Below are 22,294 nucleotides of genomic sequence, written 5' to 3'. Positions count from 1 at the left end.
CAGTCTGAACATGCGCTCACATTTTCACACGTCTGGAAACCGTTGACTCCACAAACACCTTCAACTCCTGTGGGTTCACACTCGGACCTTCACCTACATCCGCAGAACAAACTAGCTTTTGTTTATCATCACTAGACGGCAATCAAGTCAATAAAACCTTCTTTTTTTTTAAAGCTTGAGTGTTGTTAGAACATTTTCTCGTGCAATAAATTAAAATGATTTAAGGGAAAATATTTAAATATGAAATATTTTTGAATATTCATGCTGGTAAACTCATCTGGAACTCATAATCGAGTTTCTTTGGACTAACTAATATCGTTCGATGTCATAAACACACTTGGGAATATTGTTGGAAATACAATCTTTAGAGATGCTCAGACATTTTTCTGATGCATCATTCTCTTCATAGAAGTTTTGAAAAAGCAATCAGGAGGAACTGAAGGTTGATGCACCGAGTCAAAACTGGTTCAAAGAATTCACCTGATGAAAAAAGCTGTGAAGTTACATAAAAAGATGGAAAAAAAAATGAAACTATTTGCGTAATTTGAGCTTTTTGAGATTTAAGCATATCTTCAATGTTATCTCTTGTGCGACGGTACTTATTTGACAGAATCTAATAAATAATAAATGTATAGTTCTGGAACTCTGTTGGCTCACTGTGAGGAGGTGGAGGACTCGTCTCGGGCTCTCGCTGCCAGCTTCTGCCTCAGTTCTCGGATTTCCTTCAGCAGCCTCCGCTCGCTGCAGTCCAGCTGTGCACGATCTCGGTCCAGAGACACTGACGCCGCAGAGAAAACAAAATGATTTGCAGGTTCATCGATAAATGCTTTACAATGACTAAACATCAAAGGCCATTAGACATGAATCTTTGACGTGAAACACAAGATGGTGAAAGTTTCAAAAGTTACAAACTTTTCCTGAACATAAACAACAATATCTTAGATGAGGCTGTGATGGAGAAACAGGTTCAGGTTAAAGAATGAACTAACATTTAAAGTGTTGTTGTTGAAATAAGAACTCAAACAGAGAAATGCATATATACTGTAAATATTTGTGTGAAAAGTAAAAACAATCCTTTATTTAGCATTATTTAATTGGTTTCCTTGATGCATTTGTGTGTTATTGTTTTGGTTTTATGTAAAAAGTTGAAAAAATTAAGAAGATTAAGGTTGTGTTTGGAGCTAAGTCTTCATAACCAGGAGGTAAACAAACACAAATATGAGCCAATATTTTTGTCCAAATTAAGATTTGCGTCTTAAAAGCAACAAGGACTGTTTTCTATCAAGTTAAAAAATGAAAGTGTATAAGCACCATCAGAATATTGAATGGCAGAATTTAACATTTCAAATATTTTTTTATTTTTAGTATGGAATTATTTTTTGGAAAATTTGAATTAAATGATTTTTAAAGCTATTGAATAAAAATGTAATCTCATATTTTCAAAAGAAATCGCAGGCAATCGTGGTGCCGCCATTAAACCTCTATGCGTATTTAAAAAATAATGTTTTGTAATATTTTATTAATTTATTTAAAAAACAGCAACAAAAAAATATTTCAATATATAAATTATTTTATATACAGTGTATATATAAATATATATATTGTAAAAAGGTTATCCTTCGAAGAAAACAAAACAACAATATAAAAAAGTTTAAAAAATGTATCTAAATATAATATAATAAATAGTCTGAAAACTTCAAAATTTAAGAATATGCCGTATTAAAAATGCTCATATTAAACCACGGTGAATAAATGTTGGAGAGCCCTTATCTATGTATTTCACATTTGTCTGCCTGTTTCCTCTCATTCGACAAGTGTCGTTAAATAGAAGGCAATTAAAAACGTCGTACACCTCAAAATACTGACACAACCTGTTCATTTCTAAGCTCTTTCCTAAGATGTTGACCCTGAGTAAACCCTGCAGGCTTATTGGGTCAGTGAGGCCGCATATATTCTCACTCAAGTTGGAAGTTACATTGTAAATACCTGAGAAAACAAACTCTTATGGCTCAGACTTCCCTTCAGCCTCGTCCGACAACCATTTTCTTTTATGGTTCTACAAACGCTCATGTTAGTAACTGAAGCTAAATCGTGTGTGAAACATATTTGTGACTATTTAAGACCTTTAAAGACAGTGTTTAAGATAAGATAAGGGACGGAGATTATAGATGTAAACAGGAATCTGTTTTGTGAAGGTGAACAGGAAGATAAATAAGATAAATTGATAGTCGAAGAATTACAAGGAAATATCAAAAAAAAAAAAAAGATTTAAAAAAGATTATTTAGCTTTTGTGTCCAGTGATTAAATTTGCAACAAGGATTCTGCTCTTGTTGCTGAAACTTGATTATCAAACCAGTTACAAACATTAAATTATTGAGGGATTTAAAGAATAATAATATAATTTACATTCAAGGGAAATTTTGGGTTTTGGGAATTGTTCTCGTAAAGGACTTCTGAGAGTCAGCACGTGGATGTATTCAACACTTAACAACTTTTGTTTATGCAAACATTTGTCTCATTTTAAATATAATCATTGAATGCAAGGAGTTGACACTTGTATGAAAGTACATCATGTATGAAAGTACATCAGTGGCATTATAATATTAAATCAACTTAACATTGCAAATGTTTAACTAGAATTTATTTTATTGCAATTATTTTTTTAAATATAGAATACATTTTTTGAATATTTGATTTAAATAAGTTCTTCATTGATTGTTTTAAATAGATTTTCTTTTTTAATATGTCCTAAGAAAAATACAATATTTCCAAAGTGAATCATTTTTGAGACACAGTTTGATTCGAATTTTAATTTTTATCAAGTAAATTCAATATTTTTGCAGCTTTTTAGATGTATCAATTGAGATGTTAAATTTAATCATTCAATATTCTGATGGTACTGATGATATATAAGTCATTAAAAATGGGGTTCAATGACTCACAGAATGACGAGCAGCTGCTCTCTGAAGGGGAACTGTTCAGACACACCATCTTTGTCGTGTCTGTCGCTGCAGTACAAGGTACAGGAGGGCGATGGCTCGCAGGAAAACCAGAGTGAGCATGAGGTGGCGTCACACTTTGTTGGTTCAGACCTTTGTGACAAAAGATTACAGGCCCATTTAGACACGAGTTTTCTACTCTGTTAATTTGTGTGTCTGTGTGTGTTCCATACTTGTCTGAGTCGGCCTTCTCTCTTGCAATTGGGCTCTGGCACTCATCACATCCTCCCACTGTGACACGCGAGTGAAACAACCATGTAATTATCATTTCATCTGAAGAAGCAACACTATGGTTTCTGGCACCTTCTGTCCTGCCACATCCTGCTCTGACACAGTTGTCCTGAGAAGCTCCGCCAGTCTCTCCACCGGTGTCTCCCTTCTGGCCTCATTGTCGTGCAGATGTGGTGTCGTCTCTCTTTGCAGGTCTGACTCTGAGCCCTGTTGGCAAGCGTTCACCAGAGATTCCTCCTGAGCCTGCGAGAGATAGTCAGCTGACTGAAGTTTGAGCCAGAAGAGTATTTATGTATTATTTATGCAGACACGTGCTTTAAAAACTTCTTCTTTGTTTCCTGAATCACTTCTCTTTGACATTCCTCAGTTTCGCATCTTCTCTAAACTCTCCTCTCTCATTTGACTGCTCTTTTATCAAGCGCTGAAGTGATCTGTGCTCCGAGAGGCTGCGTACTATTACTCCAGTACCTACAGCAGTATTACTCCCCTAGGCCTTCATAGTATTACTCCACAATGCTTTGTATATATTACTCCCCTAGGCTCTGTAGTATTACTCTGCGATGCTTAGTAGTATTATTCCTCAACTTACCGAAGTATTACTCCCCTAGGCTCTGTAGTATCACTCTGCGATGCTTCGTAGTATTATTCCTAAATTTACCGCAGTATTACTCCCCTAGGCTCTGTAGTATTACTCTGAGATGCTTCGTAGTATTATTCTTAAACTTACCGCGGTATTAATCCCCTAGGCTCTGTAGTAGTACTCTGCGATGCTTCGTAGTATTGCAAAGTAAGGCTCTGTAGTATTACTCCGCAATAGTCCGTAGTATTACTCTACGAGTTATCGCAGTATTACTTCAATCAACTTTCAAGTGGCTGAACGGACAAAATGGGTTGGGATTATTCAGTGTAAAACCAAATGAAAATGAAGGTGTGCGAGCCAACTTGGCCAACATAGCTCTCGGTCCAGTTGTCCCAGTGCTTACATTCCAGAGGTCGTCAGGTCGAGTCCAGGTGATTTAAAATGTATTTTCTTCTGTGAGTGAAGACAGTTCTTGAGTCATGAAACTTGTTTGACTGACCTCATGTTTCGGGAACATCTAGAGGTCCTTGGCAGAGGTACAAGTCTTTTCTGTGCCTTTATTAAGTATTTTTACTTATCATTTAGAAACAAAAATGTAACATGGATAATGTTTGAGCCTCCTAAAACTCTTTAAGAACTGTAATAATTGCTAAGTGAATGTAAATGTCAAAGACAAATGTGATTCTTTAAGTACCTTTCTTCTGTTTTCTTGATCAAGTCGTTTCATCTGTGAGGCTCTCAACTCCCGATGCTTCAAGAGGCTTTTCTTAGTGGCCTCCAGCAGCTGTAGCTCCTCCGCCTGCAGCTCTCTCTTCATGTCAGCCAGTCTTGGACAGAAAAAAAACAATCCAACAGGTTTGTTTTTTATCCAATAATGTAGAGTCAGTTTTTACCTGCTCGTCTGCTCAGACAGCTTCTCTTCTTCTAGAGCAAGAAGGTTTCTTCGTTGCTCTTCTGCCTTCAGAAGGAGCTCCTGTTTCATAGACAGTTTGGATTTTTGTGACGCTTCACTATTGTCCACCTGTTGAGTAGAAAAAGCCTTCCGTTCTGCCTGACGCCGGACAAGGTTCGACTGCAGTGTTGACACATCCTGCCTTCAGAAGAAGAAAATACATGTTCTTTTAGCCATTTAATAGTTTCTTTTTACATTTTTTATTTCAATAATATCTAAATTGAAAGTTTTAATTCGTTTTTATTGAATAATTGAATTAAATAAATTCAATAAAAGGTTGGAATTTTTTAGTTTTAATAATATAATAAAACATGTGATCGTTTTCAAAATAAATGAATATTTTCTTTACACATACAGTTTGATATTCTCAGAAAAAATAATTCAAAAGTAAATTTCAGTGCTATACACTAGTAAAGATTGAATTGAGAGAAAGGGATTTTGGAATTATTGGAATTAGAATATTAAGATTTATGTGTAAAGAAATATGGTGAATTTAAAAAATAGTCATTAAAAAAGTATTAAAGAAAACAAAATTTAACCTTTCAATTAACAAATTATTCAATGAAACTATTCAAAAACAAATACAACAACATTTATAAAAATGCCATCGCATGATTGGCTGAAGGGTAAAGTGCCAACAGACGATACTAAAAAAAATATGGAGCTACTTGAATTTTCGGCCAATCATGCGACACGCAGATGATCACATGACAGATGCCATTATTGAATTAACATATTTAATCAAACCCAATTCAATGCTTAAAAAAAGTAAAAAGCAATCTTACTTTTCTCTCAGGTATTCTGTCTCCTGCTGTTGGAATTTCTTTCTCTCCTGGCTTCGGTACTCGACTATGAATTCTGGGTAGTGGTTGAAGATGGGGTACTCCCCGTGTGTCAGAGGAGTTAAGTCGTCGAGCATCGTCCTCGGGTGGATCTGGTCTGGTGTGTTGTTCATCAGCCGGTGAGCCTCTTTGATCACGGCGCTCAAATCCAAGTTGTTGCGATGGTGAAAGAAATACTGAGAGAACACGAGAAGAGAATGAAGTTCTGATAACTGGAGGAGGAGCTGGTTGGTACCTCAAAGTCCTGCTTCTGGAAGCAAAGGAGGAGGTGCCCGCGACAGCAGGTGACGTAGGCCACGCAGCTTATCAGCAGGAAGGACGGATGGTTCGAGAAGACGTGGTCGAAGAGTCGAAGCCACTCACCACGAGTCAAAACCTCAGAGAACAGCGTCTCCAACAAGGGCCACACGTACAACTGCAACGTGATCAGAAGGTTGAGGCCTCTCAACGAGGGGTGTTCAATACCTTAGAAAGAAAGTGAGGATCTGCAGGAACCCCGATTGTGTAACAGTATTGTTGAGTGGTCACATGAACGTGTCACAAACAAACAAACAGGTGTAGAGAAGAGTATTGTGAAGATAATGACAAAATAAAACTACTCATCACAGAGAGTAGACAGACGATGTCATGTAGACCTGCATGAATCAGAACCAGAACATGTTTATTGTCAGTGTGGTGGTTGTAAAGAATAGAATGAATGAAATAAACATAAATAAATAAGTAAAATTAGATTAAACTAAACTAGAATAGAATAAATATGTGTTATTGATCATGACCTCCTGATCTGTCCTCGCTCGCCTTGGTACTAAATTATTACCGTTGGTCAAGCACGGAGGTTTGTCAATGCGTGTCATGAATCCCGGAAGTCTCCACCTCCAAGGGACTCTAAACATTAACAAAGTAGGGCGTGATTATAGCTGGAGGAGGAGTGAAGCCATTATTACGTAATAATGGACTCTTGTAACCTCTTGTTCGCCCAGATTTCAGAGCAACTTTATAAAGGAATACGTTTAAAACATATCCATGATGAGAAACTTACTGCATCTTGAAGAGAACAACATTTATTACATGTCTAGAGAGTTTGACATTAGTTGCTCGTTAATGATTTAAAGCCGACTCACTTGTGAGGTGACGTTGCAGTTGAGCAGGTGACGCAGAAGTTTAGGGTCATGATGAGCCAAGACGTTCTCTGTCATGCTCAGGATGTTCAGAGGAGGATTGGGAAAGTACTCAAACCAATGCTGACACCAGTTCACTGTGAAAACAAAACAAAATGTGAGTTTTGTGTGAGAAATCAAACTGATTGTTAAGAAACACAAGAAAAGAAAATCTATTGGTGTAATGATCCCAGAAACTGGTATTATGTTTATTTACACCTTTGATTGAGTCTCTTGTAATATTCAACTCTGCAGAGGAAGGAAGCTTATATGATGTAAATGACTCACCTGTGGACGATTGCAACTCTCCCCAAGTGTAAAGATGTCAGTTTCGTCTGAGCATGAAAGGTTTGGATAGAACATTTCGAATTTTGAAACTTTTAAATACTTTATTGAAATGTTGTTGTATTGTTTTTTAAGCATTTTATTATTTCTATATTTTACGGTTGAAATTTTTTATTGAATACCTGATTTTTTATAATTTATATATATATATTTTTTTTCATTGTTTATTTTTCCACACAGAGTTTGATTTTCTATTTCCAAAGATTCCTAAATATTTTAATAAATTCCACTTCTTTTCTTTTAAAATAAGAATTATAGTGGGAGGAAATGTATAAAGGATTTTCAGGAAGCACTATTATACAATCACTACATTTAAAAGTTAACCAATTAAATCGTTATATATCATTATTATTATAGAGTTAAAATATCAAACTATGTGTTGCCTCTTCTCTGCATTCTTTGATATGTATATATATGCATGTATATGTATATGTTGTACATCTGAGTATTTTCTTATCAACACAAGGCAAAGTAGAAGAACTGGTACTTACCGATAACACTTGCCAAAACTTCAAAACAAAGCATTGGATTGTTCTGGAACAGCTTGACGAACGGGAAGGCAACCAAGGGAAGATATTCTATCTCGCCAAAGATGGACGCCCAGTGAGCTAATGCTGACAAAACTCTTAAAAAAAAGTATAGAATCATAAGAGGGAACGTTTAACATCGTAGAAGAGCCACACAAACACGTACCTGTGCAGACCTCGCTGGAGCTTCTGGCTTTTGATGGGATACTTTTCGTGCAGCGAGACAAAGGCCGGGTGGAGACCTTTGTCGGTAAGAGTGCTGTATGCTGCACAGTTGTCTGGAAGGCTCAGCAGAGATCGCCACACAAACGTCCTGCAACACACGGTGAATACGATTAATGATGACATGTTGCTTTAAGATCAAATCAACACCATCTTCACCTATATTTAGCCGGATACTCTCCAAACTCTTTGAGCAAAGTGACGAGTCGTTTCTTATCCAAGCCGACCGGAAAATCGTTCTTTTTGGAAAAAAATTGAGAACATTGTGAGTGAATGGAATGGTCTAAAAATACATTTTATTAAGTAATTCAGCAGAAATATGTGGCTTCACCTGCACCGTGGATCCTGAGGGCTTTGTTAACCTCGGCCTGACCTGCAGTTTTGAACATTTCTGACTCTCTTGAGCATCCGACAGGACGTCCACCTGTGACGGAGGGTGTATTAAACAAATCTAAATGCATTTTCATCAAACAATGTGGAATTTTTACGAACCTTTTGGGATATTTGTGTGACATGATGGATGTCGTGGACACTGATGCTGCCGTTACTCAAGACAGCGACAACGTGGCGACCGTTAGGGCTCAGAGCCACAGAATCGATGGCAGTGTCGGGGGAACCGATGTGGAAACGCAGCTTGCAGGAGTTGATGTCAACGAAACGCATCAAGCCATCTTGGCTCAACACACCTAAAGTCTACGACGACAAGAAAGACACAGAGTCTTGAAGGAACACAGGACAGACTATGTTGAGGTGAAACACATCTGAGTGGAATTTCCTTTGAAAGAATTGTATAGAGATTTTAATGTTTGATTTACAATGTTGTAAGATGATAAGATTGACCTATTATAAGTATTGGTAGTAGATCATACCTGTATTTATTTAACCTTTGTGTTGTCTCAGGGTCAAGGTGAACGATTTTTCTTTTATACCCTTCTAGACAAGACAAGGGATATCACAAACACATTTGTTTACCACAAACACATTTGTTCACCTTGACCCTGAGACAACCCAAGGGTTAAAGGCCTGTTGTGTATCTACATGGTTTTTTAACAATGATTGATTTTTAGATAGGCGACATTCATGGGAATATATAAGTTTTGCATCTCTTGTAATAAATGTTGAATAATTTTAATGTAATCAATTGTATATTGAAACAATTAATTAGTTTTTCTATATTTGAATAAAATAATGTCAATATACTTTCAAAATTATTATTTTTTTAAATAAAGTTTTATATTTTAATTCCATAAATTAAAAAATACATTTTCTTGATCCATTATTATTTGTATTTGTAGCATTTTAACATCAGTATTGTCTGGTGGCGCATTTTAAGATTGCATTAAAAAGCAATGAATACAAAAACATTTAATTTAGAAAATGTATTTTTTAAACTATTGAACTTGTGTAATTTTCTTTTTAATTAAATCTGAAAATATTCCCACTCACCCTGGTAGCTCCATTATCAACATTTTCTGGCAAAAATTCCAACTGTTTCACGGTTCGAACCTGCTCTGGCATCTGTATCACTTTGAGCAACTGCCTGCTCTCTAAACACCAAAGGTGCAGCACGTTAGAGCGCCCCCCTGCTGCCAGTACTTTGCTATCCCTGCAGGAAGATCAACAAGTCAAAGGAGCAAAATAAAAAAACAAACTAATGAATCAGACGGTGCTAATGGAGGCTCACAGAGTCACAGCAAGAGTCTTGTATGAGACTTTGGGTCCAGTGTCTGGAAAAGGGAGCTGATACTTGCAGGACAGAGAGTCGCTGTCCCAGGCAAAGATGGAGCCGTCACTGAAACTGCTGAGTATGGTGTTGCTGTTTGGAACATAGAACACCTGCAAAACAGGTCACGCATAAAGACAGGAATAACTTCAATTTAACATGAAAATTCTTCATTTTTACCTTCTGAATGGAGACAGGTTGTTTCACACTGAGCTTCCTTGTTCTCTCGAAAGTGTCCAGGTCCCAGATCTGAGCGACATCCGACGATGTGGTGATGGCTGAGTGAGCTGAGCTGTGAGTGGAGATTGAAGAAACCGCTCCCTCGTGCCCCTGCAGCCAGCTGACCATCTGCTTAGTGTCTGATTGAATGAGAAACTCTTTTAAACAACAACAATATTGTACAGCTACTGTTATAACCTGATTTTATTTCCTCCCCCTTTTCTGACACTTTATAAACACTTATGTCTTGATGTCATTTACATCACTTGAATAGTTTTTTGTTGTATTAAATGTATCTCTACGGTGACCTTGAGTGTCTTGAAATACAATGTAGTATTATTATTATTATTATTATTATTAACTATTCATAATGTGAATTCAAAGTTAGAGAAAAAACCTTTATCAAAGCACTTGACGCTGCCATCAGCAAGAGCCACAAGAAACTCGTTGCTTCTGTGCAAGTTGAAGGCCAGAGCAGTACAAGCTTGTTCTGTTCTCTGCACCAGATGAAATCTATGAAGAGATGTTTTAAAAAACGGTTAGGTTAAAAAAAAATGCAGTTTGGTTTAAAGTTATTTGGCTTGTATAAACCACTGCTTTAAAGTTGTCATGAACACAATCTTTTACCTGTTTCTGCAGATGTCAAAAACATACACGTTGCCATGGTGATCGCCAGCCAGGAACGACCCTCCACCACCATCAAAAGCCACGTGAAGAAACTTCACACACTTGGAGTTCTTACTGGTGCGGACGATTCTTGCCAGCAACAAATATGTCAGTAAATCAGACACACTTTAATCAAGCAAATTAAACACACTTTAAGTTTATAATAAACGTTCATGTCAGTGAATTAAACACACTTTTAGTCTACAAAAAAAGTTCATGTCAGTAAATTAAACACACTTTAATTTTCTTAATAAACGTTGATGTCAGTAAATCAAACACATTAATAGTTCATGCATTGCTGCCCTCTAGCGGTTGCTATAAACACTCGCGACCACGCAAGTGTACTTATTTAAAGACAAAAACTAATGCACATAATGACACAAATCCAAGCTCTTAAATGTTCTTACTACATAAGGTTAATGGAAATGTAATAACATTGTCACAAAATTACTTAATTAGAAACACAAAATAACTTGTTTAGTACCTTTTTCCTGTAGTTGGTTTTCGATGCCACAACTTCCCCTCCTCCTTGTTTCCAATATCCGTCACCTCCATTTTTATTTCATAAGAAAAACAATTCAAACCATATTGTTTCTTATGATTTTCCTTCACTTATGCTAAGCGGTTAGCATACTAGCTTCCTAACTGGCGGAGCAAACAGCGCGAAATTCAAAATGCAGTAAAGCACTCGATTATAACTCTACCGTTGTTTTACTGTAAAAAAAATATCAGCGCTCAAAGTTCTGGAATTAAAAATGATTGGTAAAAGAATAGCGTGAAGTACCAGTGTGTATTAACGTTTATAAGATGTTCGATCTCTCTCAAAACAGACATTTGGTCGCGCAGTGTTTGCGTAGGAGGTAAATACTCGGGTGCATGATGGGACATGTAGTATTCCAATTTAGTCCGGAGTATAAAAATCCTTAAGGCGATGTACCAAATGTCATTAGTGTTGCTTTGACAAAAACAGTTGTCATTATGAGCAAAATATATTCTTATTTAATAAAAAGTAAGAAAGATTGACGTATCGTGACGCCATCATTGATCGTGGATTAGTGGTGTACATAAAGGAAACTCGAAGAATAATGTGATGCTTTGACGTTTAAAAACTATACGTTAAAAATAACGACAACACATGTGTTAGATGTTCCTCCTTAGGTTTTACACAAATGACAATAAACATGATTATTTTACTAATAACAGCACGTTTAAGAATCAATCCCTAAGAGCTATTTAGGTTTTACTTTGAAGATCCTAACCGGATGTGCTTGACGTGACTCCGTGGTTCTTTATTCCGGCCGGGCTAACCGTGATTAGCCACGTCATGTAAAGTTAGCAGCACTGTAGCGCTTCACTAAAGGAAAACTACGTCTCGTGTTTTCTCGGGGGTTCAGTGGAGGGTGATCTACTCTCGGTGCGACGACTGACCCGCACTTGTATGGAAACATGTCGGATATCGGGGACTGGTTCAGAAGCATCCCCCTCATCACCCGGACCTGGTTCGCCGCCTCGATCGCGGTTCCGCTCGTAGGGAAGCTCGGGCTTATAAAACCCGTGAATCTCATCCTGTCCCCGAGCTTGTTCTTGAGCAGGTTTCACGTACGTGTTTCTTTCGCCTCCATGTTTGATCGTAAACTCGTGTATTTGTGGTTACTTTCGTTTGTTAGCTAGCAGGTGCTAACCGTGCAAACTCACTCGGGCCCCAGTGCTGTCAGCCAATCAGAAGACGAGACGTAGGAAGTGTAATTGAAAGCAACATAGTAAATAATAAGTGAAGAAAAATATTCATTTAAAGTTAAAATACTCTTTAATTTTAAGTTCTTGGAAGTTTTATTTATTTCAATGACTATATTATAAATGTTTGGAATACGATTTCACCTTAGAAATGCAGTTTATGTTATATAAAGATTGTCCTTAGATGGCAGATACACGTTTGAGTATTTGTATTATTATTATTATGCTTGTATTCGGGGATAAACAATTTCTAAAAATAATACAATTGCAATTTTTTCTCTTTACAGTTTCTTCAATATTGCGATTTTAATATGATATTCACTTTTAAATGTCCTCTTAATTGATTTATTTAACACAATAAATCATACATATTACAATAAAATATACACATCATGTGTTGTGTTTACAACACTGGCAATAAAAGCTTCTTAATCACATGTTTTCTTTTCCTGAAATTATTAAACTAAAGGCATATTAAGCATTGATGGATATTAAATGGAGGAGTTTTATTAGGTTCCTGAAAATAAAAGTGTTTTTTTAGATTTTCAAACAAAAATGATATTAAAGTTTCTACCTTTTAACATTCACTTCAACAGCTTTAAAAGGTTTCTGGTGTAAATGTTTCTATCCAGCAGACGATAATGATAACGTTACGTTTGTCTTGTCAATCTTCACGTGCACGTCCTGTAATAGAAAATAAAAGTGTCATTTTAATAATTTGACTTGTGTGATAATGTTTCTAACATGTATTTTCTGCCCTGGTTGCAGCTATGGAGACCTCTGACAGCAGCTCTATATTTCCCGGTCTATCCCAACACCGGGTTCCTGTTCCTGGTCAACATGTATTTCCTCTACCACTATTCAACGCGGTTAGAAACGGGTGAGAACACCGGCGTACACGCGCCGTCTTCTCACCGACACCTTCTCACCGATGTGTGGTTCTTGTTCCAGGGGTGTTTGACGGTCGACCTGCAGACTACGCCTTCCTGCTCCTTTTTAACTGGATCTGCATCGTTGTATCCTTCCGACCACACCTGGGTTTCCCTGCAGATATTCTGCTTTCGATGTCCCTCCTCACTCCTTTTGCAGCAGTGTGGCCTGACAGTGTGGCTCAGTGCCACCAACCCAGAGGCTCCTGCAGAGATAAATATAGCAATAACTGTGACACAACAAGTCGTCTCTTCGCCTAAATTAAGCAACTTAAATATAAAATACAACAGTTTAACTGAGTAACTTCAGCCTCTAGAGCTGTTTATTTTCAAAAATCTGTTGATACGAATGACGATACTTGGTCAACGATATACTGTATATATAGTGATAGTGTAGTAACGAGGATGTATGTGTAGTATTGTCGAGTACTTGACTCTAGTGCTAATATACTCCTAATTATATTATAATAAGTATTTCTTTACAATTATTCATCATTGTAAATAAAAAAAATATAAAGTCACTTTTACACACACATTTTTAAATATAGACCATAAAAAAACTATGATTCCGATAAAATGTGATTTGAAGGCAAAACTATCAATATTGATACAAGAATAGAATAGAATAGAATAGAAAAGCTTTATTCATCCCCAGAGGGGAAACACACTTTCACAACAGCGCAGTTTAAAAAAAGTAAAGTGCAAGGAAAAATAAATAATAAAAGAGATAATACAAAATAAAATAAAAACGATCTTAAGAATATACAATTATTTACAAAATTAGAAATTTAACACTATTAACAAAATAAAATAGAATAAAAATAAAATAAAATAGAAATAAAAACGGAGAATAAAATAAAAAAACACACAAGAAGGAAAACACACTACGGATTAGCATCAGGATATTTAAAGTAGAGAGTTAAATATCCTGACACCAGTTGGGATGAAGGACCTTCTATAACGCTCCGTCCTACACTGGGGGTGCCTGAGCCTGCCACTGAAGGAGCTGGCCAGCTCCTCCACGGTCAGGTGCAGTGGGTGAAGAGCATTGTCCCTGATGGAGGATAGTCTGGAGAGTGTCCTCCTCTCTCCCACCGAGTCCAGCGAGCGGCCCAGGACAGAGCCGGCCCTCGTGACCAGCCTGTTCAGTCTCTTCCTGTCCCGGTCCGTGCTGCCTGCTCCCCAGCAGACCACAGCGTAGTGGATAGCAGAGGCTACCACGGAGTCATAAAAAGTCCTTAAAAGTGGTCTGCACACTCCGAAGGACCTCAGTCTCCCCAGGAGGTGGAGGCGACTTCGGCCCTTCTTATACACGGCGTGTATGTGGACCAGTTCAGTTTATTGTTGAGGTGAACACCCAGGTATTTGAAGCTGTCCACTAGCTCAATGTCCGAGCCCTGGATGCTCACCGGTTGATGTGGTGGGGACTTTTTCCTGAAGTCAATCACCATCTCCCTTGTCTTACCGGTGTTTAAGCAAAGGTAGTTGCTCTCACACCAGTCAACAAAGTCCTTGATGACTGACCTGTACTCCAGCTCGCCCCCCCCAGACACGCAGCCCACAATGGCCGAGTCGTCAGAAAACTTCTGGAGGTGACAGCTGCTGGAGTCATAGGTAAAGTCCGCCGTGTAGAGGGAAAAAAGGAAAGGTGACAGCACTGTCCCTTGAGGCACCCCGGTGCTGCAGATGGTCACCTCGGACCTGCAGTCCTGCAGCCTCACATACTGCGGCCTGTTGGTGAGGTAGTCCATCGTCCATACTGCCAGCTGTGTCCCAACTCCTGCGTCCTCCATCTTCTTCCTTAGCAGCGCCGGCTGGATGGTGTTGAAAGCACTTGAGAAGTCAAAAAACATGACTCTCACAGTGCTACCGGCGCCTTCCAGATGAGTCAGTGCCCGGTGCTGCAGGTAGATGACGGCGTCGTCCACCCCCATCTTTGGCCTGTATGCGAACTGCAGCGGATCCAACGCAGAGCTCACCGTCGTGCGTAGATGGCGGAGTACCAGCCTCTCCAAGGTCTTCATCAGATGGGAGGTCAGGGCGACTGGTCTGAAGTGGCTTGGTTCCTTCGCGTGCACCGCCTTGGGAACCGGAACCACACAGGAGGTCTTCCACTGGACCGGGACCTTCTCCAGTTTGAGGCTCAGGTTGAAGATGTGTGTGACCAACTCACAAAGTTGATCAGCACAGTCCCTGAGCAGTCTGGGGCTGAGTCCATCTGGTCCAGCAGCTTTCCTGATCTTCAGTCGCCTTAATTCTCTCCTCACCTGTTCAGATGTAACAGAGAGGTGGCTGTGGGGGGTTGGGCAGCTGAGGCAGTAGGGCTTGTTGGGGGGGAGAAAGGTGGCTTGGAGGTGAGAACAGTTGGGGGAAGGGGGCTGAAGCAGGGGAAAAACAGCTTTGTGAAGAGTGGGGGGCAGAGGTGGAGGGGGAGGGGGGCCCTGATCAAACCGGTTGAAATACTGGTTAAGTTCAGTGGCCCATCTTTGGTCTCCCCCTGCTGTGGCTCTGGCTCCACTCTGGCCATGACCTGAGATGTTCTTCAGGCCTTTCCACACATCCCTTATGTTGCCCTGCGCCAGTTGCTCCTCCAGTTTCCTCTTGTATTCCTCCTTGGCCATCCTGATCGCCTTCTTGAGCTCTCGCTGGACCTCTTTAAGCTCCTCTCTGCTCCCTGAAGCAAACACCCTCTTCTTCTTGTTCAGCAGAACTTGAAGTTGAGGGGTCACCCATGGCTTGGTGTTGGCAAAGCACCGCACCTTGCGGGTCGGTGTGACGTTGCCCTCACAGAACTTTATGTAATCCGTGGAATGGTCATTGAAGGTGTCGATGTCATCACCATGAGAGAACACGCTCCAGTCTGTAGACTCAAAGCAGTCTCTCAGCCTCTCCTTGGCTTCATCATTCCACATCTTAACAGTTATTTTCTGTGCAGGCTGTCTCCTCACCATGGGAGTGTATTCAGGTCGCAGACGTATCAGGTTGTGATCAGAGCGGCCGAGGGGGGGCAGGGCGGTGGAGGTGTAGGCACCTTTTACATTTGCATATAAAAGGTCCAGAGTCTTGTCCTCCCGGGTGTGGCACTTCACGTATTGTGTGAAGGTGGGAAGAATGGAGGAAAGTGAGGCATGGTTGAAATCCCCGTTAATGAGCAGGAGAGATTTCGGGTGTTTGAGCTGCAGGTCCGACACAGAGGCGCTCAGCCTCTCGCTCGCTGCGGCTGCGTCCGCAGAGGGAGGAATGTAAACAGTGAACACAATCACATGTGAGAACTCCCTCGGGATGTAATACGGGCGGATGCCCACCGCAACAAACTCTATGTCCTTAGTGCACACTTGTTCTTTAATGGAGACATGCGCGGGATCGCTCCATCTCTCATTAATAAACACCGCCACTCCTCCTCCTCTCCTCTTTCCATCCATGTCCCGGTCCGCACGAACCATCTTGAACCCCTCCAGGGAAACAACAGAGTCTGGGATCTTCTCCGTCAGCCAGGTCTCCGTGAAACATAGAAGGCTGCTCTCCCGGAAATCTCTCTGATGCCGGGTCAGCGCAGCAAGCTCGTCCGTTTTATTCGAACGTACATTTCCCATGATGATCGATGGAATAAAGGGACGGAACCTACGTTTCTTCTCTTGTTTCATCCGACCTGCTCTGCATCCGCGTCTTTTTCTCTTGATTTCCACGGGAATCGTCCATTCCGCGCTGAGAGAGAGAGCGGTGTTGCGCAACCCCAACAGCTGATCCCTTGTGTAAACAATAGACCCGCTGAGCGTGTCTGCCGACGGAGTTCCCAAAAGTGACGAAAATAGCAGAAAACCGTATGCAAAATTTGTAAAAGTGGTCTCGTTTTGTGCACAACGGCAACAAGATCCGACCACTCTAAAGAAAAAATTAAAAAGACGCCAAAAAAATGGAAAAAGTGTAATAAAAAGTAAGAAGAAAGAGGGAGCTGTTGTAACCAGCTGCTGCTCGTGCGGCGCCATCAATGCGGTAAATATGATGATGATATGAATAGGAGATAAATACTCGGGTGCATGATGGGACATTTAGTATTCCAATTTAGTCTGGAGTATAAAAATCCTTAAGGCTATGTACAAAAATGTCATTAGTGTTTTATTAAGATTATGTGTAATATTTTCACATAATCAAAAGTTTTCTCCGCAACGTCCTGGCATCCTGTAATCTTAAGGCACTAAAGCATCACATGCCTCTGCCAAGGAGCTCATGACTCGCACATGCATTGAGGCCTTGAGTTTGAAACATGTGGTCAAACTATCAAAGTGTGTTTCTCGTTCCATTGTCAACATTTGTTTCATAAAAGTAGCTGAAGAACTTTTTGCTGACACAAAGTGACCTCCTTGGCAGAGGTAAGGTCCAAACCTTTTGAAAGCCACGTTGTTTTTCTTGACCTTGTGTCTGTAGATCACGGGGCTGCTGTTAAACATGGAGGTAAATGTTTCTCATTCATAGTAAAATAAATTCACGACTGGATTTGTTTTGATATATGTTGTTTTCCAGCTGCTGATGATCCCTCTCATCATGTCTGTCCTGTACATCTGGGCTCAGTTCAACAAGGACACGATAGTCTCCTTCTGGTTTGGAACCAGATTCAAGGTGAGTCGTGCACCTGGTCAACCTGGAGAGTGTGTCTTCTCACCTGGGATCATCTTTTGCAGGCGCACTACCTGCCGTGGGTGATCTTGATCTTCAACTACCTGATCGGAGGCTCGTGAGTTGCGAGGGTTTAGACGCGCGTGTGCGTGTGTGTTTCATTGACTCGTCTTCTGTGTGAAGGTTCGTGAACGAGCTCATCGGGAACCTGGTGGGTCACCTTTACTTCTTCTTGATGTTCAAGTACCCCATGGATCTGGGCGGGCGCTTGTTTCTCACCACTCCGGAGTTCATGTGAGTGTGTCTGAGAATAACAACCATACAATTTACAGTTTATGCAAGTCATACTTATAATGTCTTATCATCCTTATTCACTTAATGTGATTATTTATTGAGATCTTTTAAAGGTGTGTTCGATATTTGGTCTTATGATTATTAATTAATGGTGTGTGTATTGTTGAGAATGTGTTAAAAAGTATCACGATACAAGGTCAACGATACGCTATATAATGATAGCGTAGTAACAAGGTTGCATGTGTAGTATTGTCCAGTATTTGACTCTGGTGTTGTGATAGTGTAGTAACAAGGATACATGTGTAGTATTGTCCAGTACTTGTCTTTGGTGTTGTGATAGTGTAGTAACAAGTATATATGTGTAGTATTGTCCAGTACTTGACTCTGGTGTTGTGATAGTGTAGTAACATGGATATATGTGTAGTTTTGTCCAGTACTTGTCTTTGGTGTTGTGATAGTGTAGTAACAAGTATATATGTGTAGTATTGTCCAGTACTTGACTCTGGTGTTGTGATATTGTGGGACCAAGTATATATGTGTAGTATTGTCCAGTACTTGACTCGACGAGGTGGAGATAGTTGATGACTATAAGTACCTCGGTGGTGGCTGGACAGTAAACTGGACTGGTCCTGCAACACAGACCATGTATATAAGAAAGTTCAGAGTAGACTGTACTTTCTGAGGAGGCTTCGATCATTTAACATCTACAGGAAGCTCCTCTGCATGTTCTACCAGTCTGTGGTGGCCAGTGTCCTGTTCTATGCTGTGGTGTGTTAGGGTGGGAATGTGTCCAAAAGGAGTGTCAACAGGTTGGACGGACAGATCAGAAAGGCTGGCTCTGTGGTTGGAATGAAGCTGGTGTTGTGATAGTGTAGTAACAAGGATATATGTGTAGTATTGTCGAGTACTTGACTCTGGTGTTGTGATAGTGTAGTAACAAGTATATATGTGTAGTATTGTCCAGTACTTGACTCTGGTGTTGTGATAGTGTAGTAACAAGTATATATGTTTAGTATTGTCAAGTACTTGACTCTGGTGTTCATTGTTTCTTTAGCTGTGGAGGATGTAATAACGGAAATTGAATTTCAACTCAAAAATGAACAAACGCTGTGAATTTTTTTTCAAATTACCTTTAGATTGCCTGATGTTTGTACACATTTTGTTTATTTCCGAATCTTATTTTATTTTTTCCAAAAATAAATTCACTAAGGCCAAAGAAAAAAGCTGTTTCTTATGAAGTTTTGCACGTTAATTTTAAAATGTATTTATTTATTTTTATACGAGCGTAATTCAAATATAATCGATGAAAGAACTATGATAAAAATAAACCGTGATTTTATTTGGGTTTATCAGAATTTTCTTATCTTCTTTTAAATCAATCCAGTGCTGTTAAATATTTAATTCAGTATTGTGAACTAAATAATGATATTTGTATTGGCGTGTATTGATATTTTCTCACAACTTGTGTAAGATTCAAACACGAGTATTAATAAAATATTTGAATAGTTTATTTTCGCACAGGAAATTTCAAAGACAGTTTTTAAACATGTTTCATACTTTGACATTTGCTAATAAAAGTTATAAAACACAGTAACATTATTTTTTTCTTTACTCTCCATATTTCCTCTCCACAGGTATCGTTTCTTACCAAACCGGCGAGGAGGAGTCTCTGGCTTCGGAGCTCCGCCCAGCAGGAGGCCGGCCCAGGAGCCGGCTGCTGCTGCCGCCGCCGGAGGAAGACGCCACAACTGGGGTCAGGGTTTCCATCTGGGGGATAATTGACGAGCTCAGACCTGATCAATCAATCTGGATTAAAAAAAAAGAAGCAGATTTTAGTCCCGAGAACAAATCTTATTTTATGACGTCAGAGAGTCGAGGACTGACACCATCTAAATGTTTTCTTCACGTGTCCATGATTAAATTATATCCATTCTTCTCTCAGAACCAGCTCGTTTCTCTCCGTCCTCCTTGCGCTGACGAGCGACTCGAACGACTCGAACGCCACCTGTTAGAAACCACTGTCGAGCACACGATGAAGAGTCGAGTGTCGACACGTGTTGATGGATTCATGAACTTTCTTTGACTGTTGAGATGTATCTTATCTTTTTTTGTAAATACAACGATTATTTACAAGATGTCTCGTGTTGTCACTTCCACGACTTCTTTTAGTTCTAGAGGAGTTTAACGTTCATTAAATAAAGGATTAGTCGATGAGTCTTGACAAAAATAATTTTTTTAAAGTCAGTTTTGATTATCAAGGCCATTTAAAGTTTATTTTAACAGTAAAAAAAAAGGTTTGAAATTATCATTTTATTAATCTATTTCTTCAGCATTTAATTATTTAATTATACTTTATTGATCCATAAAACTATCAATTAAAAAATATGAAGTGACAAACTATCTCAAAAATATGATTTAAACAAAGTTAACAGTATCGTTTAGCAAAACTCTCATTAGCATATTAGCTACAATAAATGAAAAAATATATTTTATCTATATTTATATGAACTGAATATAAATTAAAATAAAACGCCTACCGTTTATAAATATTGTACCGTGCTCAGTCCGACATAAGTTATGAAACAACTGATCCAATGTTGTTTCCTTTTTTCCTGCATGAAAATAAAATAATAGTATTATACTATGAGGCGAACATGAGCATTTCCGGAACGTAGCTTTTCAGAATAAGAGACTATGAACTAAAAATAACTTCAAGAATTGTGAATTAAACTGTTGTGTGACTCTATCGTATCATCAGTGTGTGTGTTGTTGTGATGTGTGAATCTATTGTATCATCAGTGTGTGTGTGTATGTGTGTGTTGTTGTTATATGTGACTCTATTGTATCATCAGTGCGTGTGTGTCTGTGTTGTTGTGATGTGTGAATCTATTGTATCATCAGTGTGTGTGTGTGTGTTGTTGTGATGTGTGACTTTATTGTATCATCAGTGTGTGTGTGTTGTTGTGATGTGTGACTATTGTATCATCAGTGTGTGTGTGTTGTTGTGATGTGTGACTCTATTGTATCATCAGTGTGTGTGTGTTGTTGTGATGTGTGACTATTGTATCATCAGTGTGTGTGTGTGTTGTTGTGATGTGTGACTCTATTGTATCATCAGTGTGTGTGTGTTGTTGTGATGTGTGACTATTGTATCATCAGTGTGTGTGTGTTGTTGTGATGTGTGACTCTATTGTATCATCCGTGTGTGTGTGTTGTTGTGATGTGTGACTATTGTATCATCAGTGTGTGTGTGTGTGTGTGTTGTTGTGATGTGTGACTCTATTGTGTCATCAGTGTGTGTGTGTTGTTCTCATGTGTGACTCTATTGTATAATCAGTGTGTGTGTGTTGTGATGTGTGACTATTGTATCATCAGTGTGTGTGTGTTGTTGTGATGTGTGATTCTATTGTATCATCAGTGTGTGTGTGTTGATGTGATGTGTGACTCAATTGTATCATCAGTGTGTGTGTGTTGTTGTGATGTGTGACTCTATTGTATAATCAGTGTGTGTGTGTTGATGTGATGTGTGACTCTATTGTATCATCAGTGTGTGTGTTGTTGTGATGTGTGACTCTATTGTATCATCAGTGTGTGTGTGTTGTTGTGATGTGTGACTCTATTGTATCATCAGTGTGTGTGTGTTGATGTGATGTGTGACTCAATTGTATCATCAGTGTGTGTGTGTGTTATTGCTATGTGTGACTCCATTGTATTATCAGTATGTGTGTGTTGTTGTGATGTGTGACTCTATTGTATCATCAGTGTGTTTATACAAAACTCTTTTCATTGAAATATTGACATTAGAAAATTATCTTAAGCTCCACCCACTGAAAACACTGTTTTTATGGAGATTAAATCTTGTTGACCATAACCACACCCACTCTGCCTTGATTGGTCGAACATGGAGGTTTTTCACCGCGTCGTCAATCTCACGTAAGTCTCCAACTTCAAGGGACTCCTTGTATAAACAAAGCATGATTACAGCTGGAGGAGTGAAGCCATTATTACGCCATAATGGACTCTCGTAACCTCTCGTTCGCCCAGATTTCAGAGCAACTTTATAAAGTAATACGTGTAAAACATGGTCATGATGAGTGACTTACTGCATCTTGGAGAGAAAGACTTCAACACTTACATGTCAGGAGTTTTTTTTTTTTGTTATTTTACTTGAGATGACGTAGTTCAATCTGAACCAATGCGGACAATTCATCATATTCTAGTTCCCGTCAAAGACACACACACACACACACACACACCAA

General features: G+C 39.1%; 2 protein-coding genes across 2 annotated transcripts; one reads left to right on the top strand and one right to left on the bottom strand.

Moving 5' to 3' along the window:
* Positions 1-59: 59 nt before the first annotated feature.
* On the bottom strand, positions 60-11,389 carry tbc1d31 (TBC1 domain family, member 31). Its single transcript, XM_087805124.1, has 21 exons — positions 10,949-11,389; positions 10,426-10,554; positions 10,196-10,311; positions 9,760-9,938; positions 9,541-9,692; positions 9,303-9,462; positions 8,349-8,549; positions 8,188-8,280; positions 8,016-8,095; positions 7,801-7,947; positions 7,599-7,732; positions 6,727-6,860; positions 5,841-6,020; positions 5,549-5,781; positions 4,705-4,905; positions 4,506-4,638; positions 3,304-3,474; positions 3,174-3,231; positions 2,944-3,093; positions 658-778; positions 60-93 (listed from the first exon to the last, which is right to left on the bottom strand). Exons 1-21 carry the CDS (start codon positions 11,017-11,019, stop codon positions 90-92), a joined length of 2,847 nt encoding a protein of 948 aa, XP_087661250.1. The 5' UTR covers positions 11,020-11,389; the 3' UTR covers positions 60-89.
* A 368-nt stretch (positions 11,390-11,757) lies between these two features.
* Positions 11,758-20,170, top strand: derl1 (derlin 1). The gene is made up of 8 exons (XM_087805123.1): positions 11,758-12,063; positions 12,967-13,078; positions 13,150-13,214; positions 17,553-17,579; positions 17,649-17,744; positions 17,807-17,859; positions 17,925-18,035; positions 19,670-20,170. Exons 1-8 carry the CDS (start codon positions 11,911-11,913, stop codon positions 19,815-19,817), a joined length of 765 nt encoding a protein of 254 aa, XP_087661249.1. The 5' UTR covers positions 11,758-11,910; the 3' UTR covers positions 19,818-20,170.
* The last annotated feature ends 2,124 nt before the right edge of the window (positions 20,171-22,294 follow it).

This window comes from Callionymus lyra, chromosome 13, assembly GCF_982586985.1.
Source record: "Callionymus lyra chromosome 13, fCalLyr1.hap1.1, whole genome shotgun sequence".
Classification (NCBI taxonomy): Eukaryota; Metazoa; Chordata; class Actinopteri; order Syngnathiformes; family Callionymidae; genus Callionymus; species Callionymus lyra.
Note: the sequence above shows the minus strand (reverse complement) of the source record. Positions and strands in the feature narration are given on the sequence as shown.

Coding starts and splice junctions, on each gene's coding strand:
- derl1 (XM_087805123.1), top strand. CDS start 11,911: ATGTCGGATATCGGGGACTGGTTCAGAAGCATCCCCCTCATCACCCGG. Junction 12,064..12,966: donor TGTTCTTGAGCAGGTTTCAC/GTACGTGTTTCT, acceptor CCCTGGTTGCAG/CTATGGAGACCTCTGACAGC. Junction 17,860..17,924: donor AACTACCTGATCGGAGGCTC/GTGAGTTGCGAG, acceptor TTCTGTGTGAAG/GTTCGTGAACGAGCTCATCG.
- tbc1d31 (XM_087805124.1), bottom strand. CDS start 11,019: ATGGAGGTGACGGATATTGGAAACAAGGAGGAGGGGAAGTTGTGGCAT. Junction 10,312..10,425: donor TTTGACATCTGCAGAAACAG/GTAAAAGATTGT, acceptor ATCTCTTCATAG/ATTTCATCTGGTGCAGAGAA. Junction 9,693..9,759: donor AACCTGTCTCCATTCAGAAG/GTAAAAATGAAG, acceptor CCTGTTTTGCAG/GTGTTCTATGTTCCAAACAG.